Raw genomic sequence first — 21,245 nt, 5'->3', positions numbered from 1 at the left:
AAAATATCCATTGAGCAGCAGTTCTCTGGGTGAAAATGCCTTGTTAATGCCAGAGGTCAGAGGAGAATGGCCAGACTGTGTTGATCTGAGAGGAAGGCAACAGTAACTCAAATAACTACTCAACCAAGGTATGCAGAAGAGCATCTCTGAATGCACAACACATTGAACCTTGAAGCAGATGGGCTACATCAGCAGAAGACCACACCGGGGGCCACTTTTGTCAGCTAAGAACAGGAAACTGAGGCTACAATTTGCATGGGCTCACCAGAATTGTGCAATAGAAGATTGGAAAACGGTTGTCTGGTTTGACAAGTCTCAATTTCTGCTGCAACTTTCAGATGGCAGGGTCAGAATTTGGCATAAACAACATTAAAGCGTGGATCCTTCCTGCCTTGTATCAACAGTTCAGGCTGGTGGTGGTGGTATAATGGTGTGGGGGATATTTTCTTGGCACACTTTTGGCCCCTTAGTACCATCTGAGCATCGTTTAAATGTCACAGCCTACCTGATAATTGTTGCTGACCATGTCCTTCCCTTTATGACCACAGTGTACCCATCATCTGATGGCTACTTCCAGCAGGATAATGCGCCATGTCACAAAGCTCAAATCATCTCAAACTGGTTTCTTGAACATGACAATGAGTTCACTGTACTCAAATGGCCTCCACAGTCACCAGATCTCAATCCAATAGAGCCCCTTTGAGATGCAGTGGAACAGGAGATGCACATTATGGATGTGCAGCCAACAAATGTGTAGCAACTGTGTGATGCTGTCATGTCAATGTTGACCGAAATCTCTGAGGAATGTTTCCAGCCCTTGTTGAATCTATGCCATGAAGAAATAAGGCAGTTCTGAGGGCTAAAGTGAGCTGTAATAGATTTCATCTAACATTTAAAATGCTGATATGTTTGGCCTTCTTTGAAAGTGTAGAAGGCCATGAGGGTTCCTAATGCTATGACATGCTAAGAGCTCCTGTTAAAGCAGGTTTCACATATGCACAAATCAGCTTCTCAGGCTAGGAGCAAAAGCTAACCAAAGCCAATAGACTGACAGTTTGGCCTTTCAAGGATTAGCAAAAGCAATTGGTAAAAGCTTTTTATTCTTTCATGTCTCAATATATTTCCACATATCTTATTTACTTATTCATTCTTTTATGTATTCCTGTTTATATTTCCACATTTATTTTCTTATTCTTTTACAGATTTATTCTTTTTTTACTAGTCTATATACCCTCTGGCAAAGACATCATGCTGTAATTTAATCACAGTGGAGGTATTTAATGCTAATGCATACAGCAGGATGCAGCAATATGTTGTGGGGCTGGTTTGGTGAAGCAAATCATGTTAAACTTTTTATTACATTTATCACATTACACATTAGAGATTAGTTAAACAGTGTGTTCTGTCTTCCCTTGTTACTGTATCACAATCAATCAATTCTTATATACTGTAGATTAACCCTATAATGAGATCATCTCTCAGTGAATGGTGTTCTTGCGGGTCACCAGTAGCAATGCCAGCCTACAAAAACAACCTTTCAGTTCAAGTGAATACAGTCTAAATCCTTACAGAACTAAAACGGGCCCAGCTGCAAACCTGCCTTTGTAACATAGCAGCTGATTTGAGCATCGACAGTAATCAAATAAAGAGGAGGGCTCATGTGATCTGAGCCTGAGGAGGCCTTAACAGACTTGTTAAATACCATTTCAAAAGGAAACCACAAAAGCAATTATGATGCTGAATGTGAAACAACAAAATCATTGTTACATAGTACAGCATTTTTGTTGGGATGCAGTACAAAGCAATCACACTAAAATTGAGGGTTAAATTTTGTTTCTCTTAATTTTTTAAGCCACGCACAATATCTATTAATTGAAGCAACATTCTCCACCTCATAAATGTCACTTTAATAAATGTCCCTCATGATTATCTCAATTCTTATAGACACTGGAGTGAGGAGAGGTGTCCAACAGTTACAGACCTGCAAACTTTAAGTTTACTGTATCCAACACAAAAGGATGGGCACACAAATTATTGTGACTATTGTGATTAATTTCAGTGTGTGATAGAGTAATTGTAACAAACTCAAACTTGCAAACAATTTCAAGGTAATGTGTTTGTAAATGTGTAATAATTGCATATTTCTGACTTAAAAAGATGCAAGTACGTATCAATGTATGTATATCAATATAATTATATCTTCAGGAACTTATTTGTACTCCTGTACTTTTACTTCCATTACTCTTAAGTATGTTTATAATTCATTAGGATGCTGTCCCTTGCTGTATTATAATTTCATCTTATTGATAAATAATGCATTACTCTACAATAATAAACACAGGTGATACCATATGTCCATCACATCCACTCCTGCTCTTCGCTTTAGGTAAAAGGTCAGCTTGATGTTGACCGGACTGTCCCGCCCCTTTATCGACGTCACCTCCCTTAGCGCGGCTGTGATTGGCTGCTGGTGAGACAGCGTTGCAAAATCACTAGACACGTTGAGCACGTTGTGTTTGTTGAAGTGTGAGCTCATGTGTTTCGCTGGGCCGAGCTGAACCGTACCAAGCCGAGCCAGCCGAGCTGTAGAGACAGGAAAGAAGAAGAAGAAGAAGAAGAAGAAGTGGCTGTCAGCTCGCATAAGAGGAGACAATTCACCTCGAAATCTGTTTTATTTATTTTGATATTTCAACTGACTGCTGTGTGAATGTGATTTTTTTTTTTTTTTTTTTACTTTCTTTGCACGGGAGCGGACCTGTAACACTTGCGACTAAAAGTGTAAACCATCTGTAAACAAGACAAGCTGAAAGAGAAGAAGAAATGGAGAAATCAAACGGCTTCTCGTCTGACCGAAACACCCTGTGCCTGTTTGACGTGGACGGCACTCTGACGGCACCCAGAGAGGTGAGCTGAGGGCTGTGGTCATCGCAAGCCAGGGCTGGAGACAGACTGCGGCTGGAAGCACACTCTGTCCTTTTGACCTCACACGCTCCCTCATACAGTGTTTTCATGTTTTCGTAATACCTTTCCCTTCCCCTGCTCACACCTTACATTGTCCTTCTGCGACTGGTGGAGGGTCTGTGCGGTATATGCTCATGTGTGCTGGTTGTCATCTCACTTAAATAGTGTGTGTGTTTTTTTTATTAATATTCTCTGTGAATTACCTGGAAGAAAAATTGAATAATTCCCACTTTTCTGATCCTCTATTTTTGAGCGGTAGTCATTCTGAAAGTTGTTAAGAATTTGTGTTTACACATTCCAAGTTATTTTATAATGATTTATGTGTCTTCCTTGTTTTGTAATTGAGTTTGAATGCTTGGGTTTATCTAGGGTAACAGTGTGTGTGTGTGTGTGTGTGTGTGTGTTTGAGATGGAGGTCAGTGCCAAGATTTTATATAATGCAGTCTCCCTTGTGTGCAGCTCAGACATTTTTCTCCCATATGTTAGATAATTGGAGACGTGCTCCAAATTGCAACACCACAAAGCCAAGTTCTGCAGTGCTGTGCATTGTTCTCTGTTATCACTATGTTAAAATGCCTCAATAACACAGTGCCACACATATATTTAGCTTTTTAGTGAAATGTGTGCAGGTTCAGGCGTGTGGTGAGAGGGATCTCTACCAGTTAACACAAAGATAACATGAGGTGCATTTCCCCATATTCTGCAGAAAATCAACCCACAGCTGGACGAGTTCTTCCAGACTTTGAGGAGGAAAGTGAAGATCGGCATCGTGGGAGGGTCGGACTACTCTAAGATAGCAGAGCAGCTCGGGGAGGGGGATGATGGTGAGTGGTCCACTTCCTGTCTAAAAACCACTGACAGTTAGTACACTGTACATCGTTCACCCAGCTGGATCACAGCGTGACCTGACACTTTTTACAGTAAAGTCTGCGTAACTTGACACCAGTCAACAGAGTGAAGCACAGAGAATGGGAATAATTTAGGATTTAGGCCATGAGTTCGAATTAAGATCAAGCATCTAAATAGACTTGATGATAGAGAAATAAAAGGATGATAACACAAGAAGTTAGATCGGTCTTTTCATCTTCCTCTTCCTTTATTTATGCAGCAATTCACGGGGCTGGCCTAGTAACTGTTGCATTCAAACACATCATGGATGTCTTAAGATGATTTCACAACAGCACATTGAGAGTCACAGTTGAAAAAAGCAACATACTAAACTTAGACTCCTGCGCTGTCGCTGACTTATGAGCTCACATGACAGCTCCAGTGGTTAAATTTACTTTTGCTTTATCAACTTGTGACTCCCAAACCTGCCATCCAAACACAGTGGCACACTGACCCTTACACCGCAGGGGCAGCGACATCCTAACCGGGTTCACACATACCTGCATGGACAGACTGAAAGCCTGTCTATCAGTAAATATTAGTCTACAGCTGGCATGTAAAAAGGTTGTGCCAAGAAAGAGCCATGTGCTTTCATCACCATGCCAAGTGTGCTAAAGGTGAATGTTTTCATATTTCATGATGCATCAGACGCAGCTGATGTTGTAGCTGCTGCATAATGTGATAACCCATAAGAAAATGTTATAAAATGACACTCAGAATTGGTTTAAAATATAATGAGTTTTTCATGTTGTTATAACATTATATTATTACAATATTCAAGTAATAATTTTGTCACACCATTGGTCGGTTTGTGTTACACCCTGTATGAACTAAATATCACTTATGGTTTATTCTGACAGCCTTTGATAAGTTCCTAACCCAGTTATAGAGACATTTCATTATAATATGTTATCACACTATTCAACAGTTATTACACTATCAGTATCACTATTATGCTGTTTTACAGTTATTATTCAAGTCAAAATTAAATCAGCTTTTCAATCAGGCAAAGTTAGACTTTCACTGCTGAGTGTCTTTGGCAGAGAAGACACAGGCCAGAGTGGGAAGGTCAGAGAGATTAAACTTGACTTTTCCAGGCGGTGTTACATACACTGTAATCTGCTACCAGGTAATTATAGCGGGATGTGCTGTTCTTCCGTACTAATAGCGAAGTGGAAGAAGCACTAATTTAGTTGACCGTGCAGGTTTAAGAGAGCCAGATGAGCATATAATGTATTTTAATGTATTCACCTGCCTCCTCTCTTGCAGTGATACACAAGTTTGACTATGTATTTGCTGAGAACGGGACAGTGCAGTACAAAGATGGGAAACTCCTCTCAAAACATGTGAGTGAACAGTCCCAATGTCAGCTGGTATGCTACACAGTATCGGTCCTGAGAGCAGTACAGCATGCATGCACCTAGCACATACTGTACATGCTTCATGTGTTCAACCTGTAGAGCTGATGGTGATGACCTCTTTACCATGTTGATGCACAGGGAAAGGGGTTTTTCTTCATCATTTTACTCACCTTTATTAAACTGTCCTTAAAAATCACCAACAATGGCACAGAGCACAGAGTGTCATTTTGTTTATTAATGAGGTGTATTTTCATCCCGGCAGGCTATTCAGAACCAGATTGGGGAAGAGCTTCTTCAGGACCTGATCAACTTCTGCCTCAGCTACATGGGGCTCATCAAGCTGCCAAAGAAAAGGCAAGGCTATGACCAAACTTGCACAACAATTACACCACTAGTTAGTTAAACCCCCAGGTGGATACATACTCACACACACATACACACTCACACCTTTGACCTGCATTCCTGGTATGCAAGGATACTTAATCCCTTTATCAGCACTGATCTGTTGAAGCACAGTAAATGTGCCTGTTGTGGCCTCTGTGTAAAAATAAAGTGAAACACAATGTTAACAAGTTTATATGCTCTGTTTCTGGACTTGGTATTTGTCCAACCAAAAGCAGATCTCTGCCTCAGTTAAGTCTTTCTTAATGACATTTAACCATGCATCCCTTTTAACCACGCCTGCAGGGGGACGTTCATTGAGTTCAGGAATGGAATGCTCAACATTTCTCCCATTGGTCGGAGCTGCACACCGGAGGAGCGAATCGAATTCTCTGAAATCGACAAGGTTAAAATACTTTGTTATTAGTGAGCAAACACCAGGCATGCCGCGAACAGGACATTTTATTTGTTATGTCCATTTGTCATTACACCAGTGTATGTACAAAATGGTACATCCCCATCCAACATGTGAGAGAATGATGCAGATCAACTGCATGTGGTCTGTAGTCACTATTTATGGGTTAGCATGTCATTGTTCTGCTGTCTTTGTGTCAGTCACCACTGGCTGCTCATGAAGCAATTCTAGTCTAAGTAAGAGTATTTGAGTATTACATTTTTGAAAAAATACAAATTGTATGTTTTTACACATCAGTCACTGAGAGTCATGGTTGAACCGCCTCTTTGTCTCTGTCTCTGTTTCATGAAATGTGCTCGATTAAGCAGACAGAGGTCAAACAATGGTGCGTTTTCAGGACAGCTTAACAGGCTGTCCATTGATGGCTCACAGAGCAGGGCGATATGGAGGAAGCAGATGGCACAGAAGAGCACTTAACCCTTCAGCTACCTGCTAACATTTAAACAGCTGCATCCTCTGTTATATTCATACAGAAGATATTGTGGATCTAGATCTGGCATGTACATGATAAGTTGGATAAATTCAATCTTCTGGGGAACAGAGCACATAATAGTTATGACCAAGGGGTAGTCACAGCCAGAGTGCTAAATGAATACATAAGTCTTCAAGCTTAAATCTGAGTGTTTTTTTTTCTCCACAGAGAGAGAAGATCAGGGAGAAATTTGTTGCTGCCCTAAAAGAGGAGTTTGCTGGAAAGGGACTACGGTTCACTAAAGGTGAGAGAGTCGAAAGCTTAAAGCCCATTTACTCAAAAAACTGCTCCTTTTTTTAATTTAGTAATTAACCACAAAGTAATAAGGTCTAAAAATGATACAATAATAGCTTCTCCTTAGTTTTAACGAGGTCGCAAAATGAGCCAACTCTTTACTTATGTGTAGGCTGAGGGAGAGAAATCACACTGGAACTAAATCATATATAATTTTTGTACAGGCATGTGCAGTCACAAACAAACCACATTCTGTAAATATTCAGGAAATTTGACGTGACAAATGAATCATCTCCTAATCTCCAGGAGGGAAAACACAGCAGAGCCAGCTGGCATAAATGTAGGGAAAAAGAAGGAAAAACCCGTGTGTATTTGTCATTAAGCATCCATGCTGCCTCAAATACAGTGACACTTCATTGACAGACTAATTAATGTGTCTGATCAGGCCCTTTTTGTGATTTTTTTATCTGTGTGACTGGCTCAGGGATGAATCCAGTGTAACACAACCCATGTAAATCTCTTTTATCCAATGCCTCGCCTCATGGTACCTCACATAAAAATGATCACAGCAACCTCCACCAAGTGAGGTATCCAGATTTCAAATTAGGGATGCAGATAGCGCAGAATATGATCAGTACTTGGTATTGGCAGGTACCCTAAGATGAGATATTGGAATTGGATAAATGAATGGATGCCCCTGCAAACTACACATTGGCTTTATCCTCTTAAACTCTGATATTCCCCTTAAAGGAGCTGCTTGTAAGTTTTGCTATTGCTACACAGCCAACATTAGCATTAATAGATGTCTACTTACCAGTCTGGAAGAAGCATTGCAAATTCAGCATCAAACTTCATTCCTTTACTTTCCAAGAGCAGTCTCCAGCTGTGGAACGCAATTCCTATGCTTCTATTTTTATCACAAATTTTCTTCTACTGTAGTTAGCATGCTTAACTTGCTAGCCTCAGCCCGGCCGGACCATCTCGTCACTTTCTGGTACTAAGTCAGTGTATCGTCCAGTCTGCCCTGAAGAAGTAGCACTTCTCAGAGGGCAAGTTATATCCTCTTGTTTTGTAAATGTAGTGATCACAGAAACTCTTGGCAAGACTGTAAGTAAACAGATGTAAATGCTAACAATGGCTATATAGCCATAGCAAAGCTTATAAATAGCTCTTTTAAATGATCCCTGAAGTCGAGTAAAAGTGATCGAAACACCGGATGACTTTGTTCCATGTGAATTTTATTTGACTTGTACATCACTTCATACATATTATTCATACTAAGTAGTAGCTTTGAAAACTGTGACTGCCACTAGAATTTAAAATACAGCTCTGAGTGTTTAAACAAAGCTCAGATCTGGTTAATTATCATGAACCCCACACTGGATTTTATAGGCTTTGTGTTTGGACATTGGTAAATCTAGTACAGTTTTAACACTCCAGCTCTCCTTATAATAGGGATCAGGCCAGTAAAAGCATGTTTGTTTCTGTTGCTGGAGGTCGTCTGTGTTCTATCTTTCTGTTTACAGCTGTGTAGCTTAATGACAAACCCGTTTTACAGCATTTATGTTTGTCTGTTGTCTCTTATCTCTGTTTAAAAAAGAAGACCCCTCTGCCTCACACTTAATGATGTGTGGAGGACCTTCTGCTGGACATTGGAGCCCTTGTTAACTATTACACACACACTGTTCCCTCTTTCCCTCTGGCAACACAGCAGCAGTAAGGTGAATCGGGCACTCAGTGTTTGCTTACGTGCTCTGCGAGGTGTGAGCCTCTGCTGATGACGTGTGAAGGATGTTCATAGTTCAGACAAACAAACCAGACAGGCAGATTGTTTTTCCTTAATAGTCTCCATTCCCAAGATCCCTGGCAGAAAAGAGAAGGGACGTTATTTCATATCTAATGACTGAGTTCACAGAGGTCTACTGTTCTAAAAGTCTGCCAACCTCTATTTTTTAATGACTTAACCAATGGTCAGCCACTGTAACATATTACTTCATGCTCACTGCTGCTGAGGTGGAAAGCGGATATGTGTTTTTGGTTGCAGCAGAAGTTGCACAGAGTTTTTAATGTATTTGTTTGCCTTCCCCTGTGTTTATCTCTGCCCTGCCCCTCTCATTAACTGATACAACTGGTCTCTTCAGTAGGTGTTATATAAACCTGACACTATCCAATCCGCGCTTGGTGTACAGAATGTAAGCAACACTGAGACTGATGACATCAGGTACCATTATCCCGTATAGATTTTTCCTCCTCATTAAATGATACCGATCACAGAGGAGGGGACGTAGTTACAGACAAGCAATCCCTTGTGTGAGACTTGCATACCTACCTGTCCTCTATCTGTAACAGGAGAATGTCCCTGCTGTGTTGAACATTCATTGACGTTATCAGATTTCTGTCTGTATTCTCTCTAGAACGTTTCACCTATTGTGTCCTTTGACCAAAATGCTTACGAACCTGTATTTATTAAGGCAGGTTGTGTAATTGGATTGAGTGAAGGTTGAGTAAGGTTACACGTGCATTGTCAGCAGCTTAGCAGCCTTTACGTGGTCTCTGCTCAGGAGGGGAAAAAGCAGGGTGGGGGATGGGTTGTTACAGATGTGACTGTATCACTGAGGTGTTTATTGTCTGGAGTTGAAGCTGTTTCGGTTGGAGGTGTGTAGAGGGTGTGTGAGAGACAGAGCCCTCTGATTGGCTGGATGCTTCTCAGCTGTCGCCTTTGTTGTCAGCTCTTGAAATCAGCTGAGAAACAAAGTGGTGAAAAGAATTTAAGGTGGAAAGGGGAGGGGGGGGGCACTGGGAGGGAAAAGAGAAAGGCAAGAATTTTGCAGGAGGCTTTCCAGTCTTCTTTCACAGTTCAAAGGTCAATGCAATCGTTCAACACACAGCTGAGTTTCTGTGAGTTTTAAATTGAAGAACCAAAATGAGCTGTAATGAGAGCTGGCCTATGTAATTGCACGGTTTTAGAAAAAAAAACATTGCCATCATGGTATTATCTCTGAGCTGCAGCCATAATCACACATGGAACAGTTAACTAAGGATTCCTTGAATATAAGAAACACTTGGCCATGTTTGGTTGACTTGGCACATCCCTTTTTCCGTGTACAGTGCATGTTTGTGCCAACGAGTTCTCTGAACTGGCAGAACAAACAGGTTTGTCCCTCCTGGAGCTAAAAAAGCCCCCATCAGCTGCTCAGAGGTGTTGACTGTAAATAAAAAGAAGAGTGGACTGGTTAATAAAAACTGTATCATAACTGTATCATAAATGCAACATTAACAGGGCTTTGTCTGTTCCTTGCCAAAAGTATGAAAAATATGTGTTAACTGATGAGTTGTTGTTGTTATATATAGGTGTATTTGTTGAAGACTATTGTGTGTAAAGTCGATGATTATACCAATGTCTGATATTTGTCATCCTCTTGTTTTAGGTGGTCTCATCAGCTTTGACATTTTTCCAGAGGGCTGGGACAAGAGACTGTGTCTGGAGCTGCTGGAGAGTGAAGGCCTGGACGCCATCTATTTCTTTGGCAATGAGACCTCAGATGTAAGTTCATCTTAGGAAATGTTATAGCAGAGCTAGATGCAGTCCTGTGAGAGAAACATTGTTGTGTATATTACACAGTATAGTAACATAGTATAGTTTGCTCTGTAAAGGTCAGTAACACCGAAATGAAACTGAGGCCTTCCACTGTTTGTAAAGGCTGAGGGGTTGAAATGACATGACTGTAGATTATGAAAAGCATCTTGGTGTAACAGAAGAAGCCAGTTCAGGCCGCAGTAATCCACTCCATGTGCTGGTTTATAATGCTAATGATTCCCTCTGTAGGGAGGAAACGACTATGAAATTTTCAACGACCCGCGGACAATTGGCTTCACAGTCTACTCCCCGGAGGACACAGCCAGGCTCTGTCGGGAGATTTTCTTTGATGCTCCACCACACGAGTCCTGATGCACTGAACTGCCTCGCCCTGCCTGTGGGTCTCTGCTGGTACAACTCCAGGCTTTTAATGAACTGCTAAAAGATAAACTACTGATTTTCTCCATGTGGGTTGATTTCACTAAGTGTGTTTAATAAAACCCACAGTTTTTGTTTAAAGGGACAGTAACTGAATAAGTGTTACATGTTGATATGTGTTCAAGTGAGGTTTTAATACTGTATTTGACAGCAGAGTCACACCTCTGCGATGTGTAGCATATAAATATAACCAAATGCTTGAGAGATTATAAAATGAAAAGTTAATGCTCCACATTACTTTATATGTATCTATAGAATGATGTTTTGCACTAATGTCGGGATAATTTTATACTTTTAGTTTAGTCTTGTTAAAAACTGCTAAAAGAGATGATAAGAGAATGAGAGAGTGATTTTAAAACAGGTGACTTTTGCTTGTTGTTTTGTGAGTCCATTTTGAAAATGACACATGAATGAAGTGTTAAAGATGATGTGGACCTTTCCCCCTCAATAGTTGAGGATATATGAGTAATTCCAGGTCCCTACATCGCTCTGAAGTGGATGCAATTTGTTTATGGTATACTGTGTGATCCTGTTTTAACCTCACAAAGCTGCTGGGAATGAAAGAAGCTTGCTAGTGTTGCTTGTTTTGCTTCATTTAAGTGACAATTTATCAGATTTATATTTAAAACTGAACATTACTGACTCAATGGATTCATGTTAACCAGTGAATTAAGCTACTGTGACCAAGTCACTCTACCAACTTTTGTCAGTAGGTTTTGACAGCTTTTTATGTAAAATATTTTTACAAGCTGTATCATGGCCTTCACGCTGTAAACATGCTGACTGTATAGATTGATTGGATGCTTATTGCTTGAGTCCTTGTTGCTAAATTTTTAAAGATTTGTGCTTTTTTCAACAGTTGCTCAACTTGTTGTTTTTTTTTGCCAGTTCAATTTTCCAATAACAAGTTAATAGTCTGTGTCTCTGTTATGGTTCAGAAAGATAATGCCTCCTTGATGGATAATTATTTTGAATATGAGGCTTTTGATAATTCACATACATCAGCTGCACTCCTATGACCAGCTGTAAACACTCCCTCTGCATCAAAAGGATCATGTCGATTGACAAGCACAGCAGAGAATTGGCTTTTAAGATGTCTCTGATGCTAACTGTAAGAGTGATCATGTTGGTTTTCAGTCATTTATGGATAAAAATTTATTTTATGTCATTCATTCATTCATTCATTCATTTATTCATTTATTCATTCATTCGTTGTAATAAAGCATTTTGATATAATTTCACTGACCTCAGATGTCCAGTGTCATTCTTAACCCAGGTGGACCAAACTGGTCTTTGACCTCAGAAATGCTTATTTACTCCTCGCTCAGACTCACAGGCACTTTTCATTTTACCACTGGAGGTCGCCAGAAATGTTTCTATCTGATCTACCCAGGTTCTTTCAAAGTGAAATACATTTTAACTTTTGGCTAACACCAGATGTCAGACTTTTGTGAATGAATTTATCATTTTTTGATTTTCTAATTATCTAGGTCGCTCTCTATGTTATTCAGCAGTGTTTCATATTAAGTTTTGACAGGCATTTGACCACCGGAGAAGTGAGCCTCAATGGTTACTGTCCACATAGCAGTTCACCTGTCCAAAGTGAAGTATTCAGCACCAAACCCTCCCTTCTTGCTCTCTCCAGGGGGACGGAGGATAATGATACACAGAGGAGTGTGAACTCTGTGATTTATCAATATTCTGCAGAAAATATGCCTCAGTCAAGAGAATACTGTTTACAGCACATTATTCATGTGTTTATATTTTTATTGTGTAGGTATAGCGGTTCTATTTATTACATTTTTTTGTGCTTATTTTTGGATCATGAGTTATATTTTATTTTGTTATTTGTTGCGTTATTTTCATTTTCTACGCAGATGCTGTAAAACACAAGAATTTCAAACTGGTATGGAACCACTGTAAACAACTGACATCATCACATCCTATTTGCATCCTCCCTCGTATCAGCCAGTCTCTACTGTCTCTACTCTCTTTGCCCACAAATAAAGTATTTAAATATAGCCACATTCCTAACAAAGCTCTGTCTCTGTGTAGGTATCAAACCGCTCCACCTCTCTGTGCCAATTAAGTTTGAAAGTTCGACAGCCAATGGGTAAACAACAGCTCAGTAACATGGCATTCGGCTGACCATTGGTGGAATTATGATCACTCAGTCAGTCAGTAAGTTAGTCACAGACATTCACATTGGCCCCTCTGTTGCTGTCCAACCAAAAAACTGCAGTTGAAACAGTCATTGCCTCAGTTGGTGGACGAGTTAAGTTTTGGTGTTGCAGTTAAACTGTGGAGTGTATTACTTCTGGTCTGTAAATGTTGCCCAGAGGCAATTCTACAGGTTGAAAGCAGTCCATTGTTTAAACTGTTTCTTTTCACTTTTTTGGCAACAGGTGGTGCAGGTTGGACTGGAACCAGTGCTCTACAACAGAATGATATTGGCTGAACCTGGTCTTAAGTGCACCACATGGACCTGTTATTTGATGTTGGGTTGTGTGAGGTAGTCATGCATAGTCAATGTATTACCTGCAGTAGATTTAGATCAGCATGCTGCCAGGTAGGAGTAGCAGCTGGGAGCTACACTAGCAGAGTAATGTGCCACTGTGCATGGGGCCAGCAGGAAAAAGGTGATAGTAAGCCCCTCGTCCTAAGCCTCACCTTGCTCGTGCAAGGCAAACCCCTGATCCATCCCAGCTAGGGATGGGAATCAAGGTTCAAAATTGTCCAGACCAACAGAATCATATGCCCCTGAGCTTATCAATTCCTTTTATCGAGGTTGGCATGTTTTTCAAGAAGACTAGCACGAAGTTTACTTATCTATCCTTTCTCGGTTTGGAGACAGTACACAGGGAGTTCAGGTTTAGCCTTGTTCCAGATCAAACACCAACCATGTCATTGATTTTATTCAGAAATCCAACTAAATATAGAATGTAACGTACTGGAAGAGTATTCAGTGACTGATGTAAAAAGAAAAAGACAATTCAACCTCATCATTAGCCTGGGAACATTATTGTGACCTTATTATAGGAATCTCTCTCACCATTTGTTGAGCTCACACCACTCTTCCTCTTCCTCCCACTGTCTCACTTCCACATGCAACCTAAAGAAACACGGCTTCCACAAAATCTTTGACACTTAAAATGTTTTAATGTTCTTTCAAGGCTCAGTAGAAGTAATCATAGGGATCACCACCACAGTGGCTCGTCCACAAAAGAAAGTGCCCTTTGATGTGACAGAAATGAACAAAGGTTCATGTTGAAATAATTCAGGCAGTGACACTGACAAGATACATTGAGACTCTATGGGACAAATGTAATAGAAAATGACATACAGTACAGTATATAACCTGAATAACTACAAACAACATTATTGTGACAATGATCTCTATTGGCACCAACTATGAAGTCATGTAGTTCACCATCACGATGACTACACTCAGTAAATCACACACAGATACATGTTTTTCTAATAATAGAAAAAGAGATTTAGATTTTTTTTTTCATGGCTCTAGACCTTTTCAAAATGTGATTTTTTAAACAGGACAAAAAAATGGACTAAAACCTGACGGTGATGTCTGGAGTGCTGTCGTGGCAGTTTTCATAGTGGAAGTTCACATTTCTTCAGTGCAAGCTTTGAGTGTATTACCCAAAATATAAAAGCTTGTAAACTGAGGACACACACAAATCTGGACAAATCATCAAATAAATAATTAAAATAAATAACCACAATCAAGACAACACAACCAAGGATATGTATTTTTCATGGGAACCACTTTCCATTCACAGTAAAATACTGTATATAGTTTGTTTATGATTTTGGAAAGCCAATATTTGGTTTAATATGGTCTTTCTGTTTCAGTCGTGGTCTCACTTTATGCTTTTTCCATCTAAATTTAGAATTTAGATGGAAAAAGCATAAAGTGACTATATTTCTAACTTCTGATTTTCTCTGCCTCCAACCTTCTGTACATTCCCTCTCAAATTTAAAATAAAACTTCCTCTTTTCTGTCCTAACCTCATCTGTCTAAACTGGTGACCTGAAACCTAGAAGAAGTTGATTTCCTGTCAAGGGTGCAAACTAAGAACTATTTATATTCAGGGCTTTGGATTTTGATATAGATTTTATTTGGGTGTCTTGGGTGATTTACTGCTTTACAGATTGTCAACCTGCCATTTCTTTCTTTCTTTCACTTAGCAACACAATCATTAAAATATTTTTAACCCTACTCAAGTCCCTAAACTACTTTCTTTTACATCTGTTAACCCTGTTGTTGAATTCAAACTTTGAGCTCATCTTTTCAAAGTGTGCCTTTGATGTAAACACAGTGTAGGTTGCAACAAGTCATCTGACCCATGCTTGCCTAACATGTGAACCTGGAAACTTTGGTGAAGTAAACAAGTGCATCACTGCTGCAAAGAAGGGAAGTAAAACTGAATTCAGCCTTTTGTCCTGCGCCGCTCTCCTCCTTACTGTACACTCAGCAGTCATGCCTCAGTTTGAAGATCTGCACCACAGTTATGTATACGGTTTATCCAAATATTTCATATTTTTCACGGTTGATTGAAAAATCAGAGTATCTTTACACTCCCATCTGAAAATTTGACTTCGAATAGAAAGTATAAATAAATCACACGTGCCTTTCCTTACAATGAATCAATGGTCAGTTTCACATATACAGCAAAATCAGTGTAGTAAACGGACAGTTTATCAGCTGTGTGAGTTGATATATCATTGCCAGCTACAAATTAGTTATTGACACTTACTAAAACTGGACATTTTGCTGTGTATGTAAAACGTTTAAAAAAAAAAAAAGGTTTTAAGCACAGAATGTGAGTTACCCAGTCCCAGAGCGCATCTACCACCCCCTACCCAGCCCTGCCCAGCATGGCCCAACAGGCCCAGAGCTCAGGCCCTATGAGCTGATGATCTGCCCAGACCAGGTCTCATGTTTCGTCCCTGGGTTGAGATGTGTGATTTTCACATCGACTGCCTGCACCTTCAGGTTCTTGGGTGGGACCCGGCACACTTTATATGTGACCTCGTCACCCTCAACTGGGACATACTCTCCCTCGATGCTGAAACAGAGAAAAATTAGGATGATGAAGCATGAGGGAAAACAGTGAGTTTTGAAGGTGATGGTGTTTTTCACTGTCACGGTGTAAAAAATGAGGTAAAGCAGCATAAAGCAGTGGTTCTTATCCTTTTTTTCTTATGATTTATGACTAATCTCTGTTTAACTTACTCCCAAACATCAGAATAGTAAACATTTGAAACAAAACTATATTTTCTTCTATTTTATGTTGTTTAATTTAATCAAATTTTAGAAGATGGAAGTCTACGAACTGTCCGTTATTTCTCAAGAAAAATAGCTAAAATCAGAGGGAGATTGTTGTGTTCAATAAATCTGCTTATCACCCAGCAGAGTTATATTGTGACCTCTTCAGATTTCATCAAGCTGGAGGTCAGAGAACCACTGACTTAAAGGAACAGTTCAACGTTGGATAAAATAAGCTTTTTCACTTTCTTGCTAAATGTGAGATGCCTGTTCATGTGGAGTATGGAGCTAGAGCCACAATGCAGTTAGCTTTGCTTAGCATGAAGAAACAAGAGGAAACAGCTTTCCTGGCTCTGTCCAAAGGTAAAACACCAGCACCTCTACAGGGTACAGTAAATTCCTGACAGCCAACCAGCAAAGACTCTGACAAGTCATTGTAACTGGCTCGTGTTTGCTGAAGAAATAGTTACAGCCAATAACTCTTTATTAAATCACAACTTTTACTTTCTTTCTATGTATGGACTCAACAAACAGGACACAACATTTTAATTAATCAGCTTTAAATGTGCTAGTAGGTGTCATTTTGAACTTGGAACAGAGCTTTGTTAAACCTGTGTTGAACTAATTGCTTCATGGCTACAGCTTCATCCTTACCACGCTGACTTGACAGTGGTACTCTCGGCAAAAAAGAAAATAGGTATATTCCCCAAAATGTCAAACTCTACTTTTAAAGGAATACTGGTAGATAATTTTACAGAGTGTGGTTCTACAGACACACATACATGTTAGAGAAGCAAATACAGAAATCTGATGGAGCACTGATACTGATGAACTTTAAGGTAAGATTAAGATCCGTGTTGCAGATGTTTGGTGGATGTTTGAACTGGATCATCCTGCATAATCGGTTTGGAGAAGTTTCGCAAATTTGTTTTTGCTAAAGCTTTGAAAACCTTTGATGTACTACCTGTCCTGAATAAAAAGTAGAATAAAACCAGCACAGAGAAGTCCTTGTACTCTTTGTGCATGTCCAATTACTGCAGGTGTCACTGTGTCCCCGGAGAGCGGGAAAAAATAGCTTTCGCTTTTAAAGAAGTACAAACTGTACAGTGTTGTTTGCTGAGTTCTTACAGTCGTATGAGTTTGTTTGTGCTGGTATTTGTAATTCAGCTGATGCATGATCTGTTCCTCTGCTGGGAAATCTGCATGATTTCGTCTTCTAAGAATGAGTTCAGTGTTTCTGCCACTCACTCTGAGATGTGAACAAAGATGTCTTCACCACCGTGGGAGGGTTGTATGAAGCCGTGACCTTGTGACCTGGAGAAGTTCTTACACACGCCCTTGAACACTGGACCTGAGTGAGCACGTACTGTACTGCAGGCAGAGGGGAGGAAGACAGCATTAAATGTCTCACATTAACCATAAAATTACTCGTCTCAGTATGGCTTACTGTCTTATGGCTGTAGCAGAGCACAAAAACAAGTAGAGAGAGCAGTTTAAAGTTACAATTCATGATTCTGGCCTTTATGACAAGAGACATGGAGAAATGTGAGAAGGAGGTGAGAAAAGAAGATGAAGTGCTGATCACATCGACTCCTACACACCACCTCATAATGTCACAACATGAGGCAGCAGAGATGAGAACACTAATCTGCTGAGTCACAGTGTAAACAGTACAGTATTTAACTTCTCTTCAGTACCAGCATCTGTGTGATGCTGATACACGTAGTGTAAAAACGACAATACTTTTCTGTGAAATACATGTGAAGTATAACAGTAGCATGAAATTGAAAAGTTCAAATAAAATACAAGTACTTAAGAATGACACTGATCATACTCACGCTGAATAGGTGCGGGTGCGTTTTGTTGGCAGTGGGCTGGGCAGATCCCGAGGCAACGGTTGCTCCTTCCCTTCCTCCCACACCCGGCTCCCCTCCCTCAGAAAGGGGAAGGACAGGGTGAGTGGGGCGTTGGGGGAGCGCAGCGGGGTCCCAGAGGGCGATGTGAGGCTGGGGTCTGCCATGTCAGACGTGACAAAGAGGAGGAGGGTGATGGGGGGAGGATGGTGTGGATGTTGCTGCTGCTGCTGCTACTCCTTGAGGCGCAGGCTGCTGATGGGCTGCTGACACCGCTGTCTGTCGCCTGGTGTATCTGTGGGTCCGTCTGCCTCAGTGTGGGACACAGGCTCAGCAGTTATCCAGGTCAGTACTGTCGCTTCGAGTCTGTCAGGAGGACTTGCTGTGAGGAGAAAGACCACAGGGAGAGAATGGAGGAAGATCAGAGAGTCGTCATATGGCTTTCAGACCTGACAGGGGGAAGAAAGGATGAGAGGAGGTGTCCAGCCGTCATAAGGCCTGTTCAAGTCAGAAACCACAAACCATATAAGGGATTTATTAAGTAAAAATCATATTCACTGTCTTTTATTCTGAGGCTAGAGTAAAAAAATCCTTCCAACATGACAAATGTTCAGGGGACACAACCAACCCTTCCTCAAATCAAATCTCAAATCCCTTTACATCAACTAATTTCAATCACTAAAGTTGTATTCCAGTGATTTTGTACTGCACATCCATATATTTGGGGGAGTTGCTAAGGGTAAAAAAAAAAAAGAATGACCAAAATTGTTGCAATAGAGGCTGTGATATCCTGACTTTTAATATATAGTATGGGTCCAAGAACACTGAGTCCTACCAGAGGGACGTGGGTTGTGAAAATAATTCAAAAGCATGTATTTAGTAATCACTCCTGGTAAAGTCCAGTTTGTGCAGGCTTTCTTAAATCAGTTAAAAATATCTATCTGTCATTATTCACTAATACTGAAATGGACAATATAACCTTTTAAGTCAGGTGACCTTGCCCTTCAGTCTGTCTAATCTGATTTCTCCACGGTCACAGGATAAGGAGGCAACTGCCTGATCTCCTGTCAGTATCCGGGGGCGAATTCATCCCAGAAACACCATCAGCACAGTCCGGACAACAGGCACCATGTCAGTTATTTCATCCGTGTGTGTTTGCAGGGCGCTTTTTTAATTTTTCTACCCCCTCTTCTCCTCTGCCTCTGATGATGCAGGCAGAGCTAGAGTGACGTCAGAACAGCTGCAGAACGCCGCCTCCAGTGGTGCGCTCGTGACGTCAGTGCCCCATTCCCAAATGAACGGTTATATATTTTATCCTACAGGACCGGAAATAAATAATATTATAGCGCAACACTGTGCAGTGTACTTCTCAGCGGCCCGGGCAAAACTACTGATGATTATTGTAATAATTCTTCTCAATGAGAAACAGCTGCACCATAGTGAGTGAGTGGACCAAAACATTTAGAGAGACTCAGTTTGCACTCGTGTGCAGAGGCTCCAGCAGGAGAACATCTGGATGTGCAGAAATGAATGAAGAGGGTCATGGCTCCTCTGGCTCGGGTCAGGGACAAATCTCTCTTCCCTTTCCCATGATTATGGACATGCACGACTGTAATGTGTCTGGGAATTGTGTGTGTGGAGTTTGTCACGACTTCAATTCACTTTCCTCTGAGAAACACCATAAAATCTGGTTTGATCTCCCTGCATTTCTTCCGTTTTTATTGTTTTAGCAAATCACGAGCAATAATGACACGAAGCCCCGAGTTGTAGCAGCAACAGTCTCTGCGATTTCTCAGAAATGTGTGAAAGTCAAAAAAAAAAAAAAAAAAGCAATCGGTATAACAGTATAACTTGCACGAAAGCAGGGTGAGAGGTCGGTTCGGGAAGGACCAGCTGGCGGTCAGACATGGTGGAAATGTAACACCCTTCAGTCGTCCATACAATAGCATATTAATAAATAAAACCTGCCTTTTTATTTAGCGGACATTCTGCCATGCATGCAAAGAAGACATTGTCCCGATGCAAACACAAAGCCACACTGACACACTCCCCCCCGCTGCAGAGACTTCAACATGCATATATTCACAGAAATGCTACTTACTGCATCGGACGCGCCAGTCGGTTGAGGATGATCTGTGTGCGTGCGGTGATGTGTGCGCTTAAAGTCGGTGTATATTATATAACGAGTAATGAAATAAATAAGTCGACTAAAGCCGCCCGGACCCACGGAAAACCCTGATGTGACGGTGTGAGGGGCTGCTGAGTCTGCGCAGCTGGCGGAGATTCCGATGGCGTGATGCGGGTGTGTGTGTGTGTGTGTGTGTGTGAGAGAGAGAGAGAGAGAGAGAGAGAGAGAGAGAGAGTGAGAGTATGTGAGCGTGAAAATGACTTTCTTCATTCCTCGTCATGTGTGTAATCTGTCGGGGGAACAGTATATTCTTTCTGTCATGATTCTATTATGTTTGTCATATGGCACCTTTTATACAGCTGTTCTATTATTAAGCCTGTGTTTTGTTGTAGACTGGATTTTGCATTTTACCTGCATCTTTCATGGCATACACATATACTGATGAAAACCAATAACAACTGTTTTTATGCACTGAGATCAGGTTTGTATGAGATACAGTCGGGTACATGGTAAATGATTTCATCCTGTTCTTAAGCCAAGCTTCCTGTAGGCAATGTGTCTGCAGGGAGGGTCACATGCATCCCATCTACTTTTGCTGATAAAAACTTTATAGTCTGGCCTAGTTTCACAACAGACAAATATCAACTGACCATGCAGTTGTCACATGAAACACAGCCCACTGCATTTCTGATTGTACAATAAACATAAGTACTCTATGTGTGTGTGTGTGTGTGTGTGAGTTGCTAACCAACATTAAGCACATAGAGGGCAGATCTGTTATAAACAAGCAGGACTATGTCCTTCACTGCCCCTCAAACTGTAGGATTTAAAGGCTAATCCTTTTTCATATACTTCCTATAATCACACACAATGACAAACTCCCAGATCACATCCACTCACGCTGATGATATATCCTTTCTCTCTGTGGCAAAAGAGAAATGGAAAATATCACAAGGTTGTTGAATAAACTGGAGATAAGTGCACAAATACCTGCAGTAGCTGTAACATTTAAAATAAAAAGCTAGGTTGATCCCCTCTGAAAAAAAACTTTACTTGTTGCCATGTTATTGTAATTCACAAATGCGTTAGACATTTGACCCACAGCTCATTTTATGTCAACAAAATGTCACTGCCTTGTTTCTCTCCATACAAGTTCTAACATAAGTAGGCATCACATTTATTCACGCCTG

The 21,245-nt window shown here is 40.6% G+C and overlaps 2 protein-coding genes across 2 annotated transcripts; one reads left to right on the top strand and one right to left on the bottom strand.

Moving 5' to 3' along the window:
* The first annotated feature begins 2,512 nt into the window (after positions 1–2,512).
* On the top strand, positions 2,513–12,032 carry LOC139618426 (phosphomannomutase 1-like). Its single transcript, XM_071474322.1, has 8 exons — positions 2,513–2,904; positions 3,668–3,785; positions 5,119–5,195; positions 5,473–5,564; positions 5,898–5,997; positions 6,707–6,782; positions 10,201–10,316; positions 10,599–12,032. The coding sequence occupies exons 1-8, from the start codon at positions 2,821–2,823 to the stop codon at positions 10,719–10,721; spliced, it is 786 nt and encodes a 261-aa protein (XP_071330423.1). The 5' UTR covers positions 2,513–2,820; the 3' UTR covers positions 10,722–12,032.
* A 1,894-nt stretch (positions 12,033–13,926) lies between these two features.
* csdc2b (cold shock domain containing C2, RNA binding b) lies at positions 13,927–20,178 on the bottom strand. Its single transcript, XM_071474321.1, has 4 exons — positions 20,029–20,178; positions 17,913–18,309; positions 17,323–17,445; positions 13,927–15,874 (listed from the first exon to the last, which is right to left on the bottom strand). The coding sequence occupies exons 2-4, from the start codon at positions 18,092–18,094 to the stop codon at positions 15,712–15,714; spliced, it is 468 nt and encodes a 155-aa protein (XP_071330422.1). The 5' UTR covers positions 18,095–18,309; positions 20,029–20,178; the 3' UTR covers positions 13,927–15,711.
* Positions 20,179–21,245: the final 1,067 nt, after the last annotated feature.

Source organism: Trachinotus anak, unplaced genomic scaffold (assembly GCF_046630095.1).
Source record: "Trachinotus anak isolate AG129_WGS33_773 ecotype Australia unplaced genomic scaffold, CSIRO_AGI_Tana_v1 ptg000003l, whole genome shotgun sequence".
Taxonomy (NCBI): Eukaryota; Metazoa; Chordata; class Actinopteri; order Carangiformes; family Carangidae; genus Trachinotus; species Trachinotus anak.
Note: the sequence above shows the minus strand (reverse complement) of the source record. Positions and strands in the feature narration are given on the sequence as shown.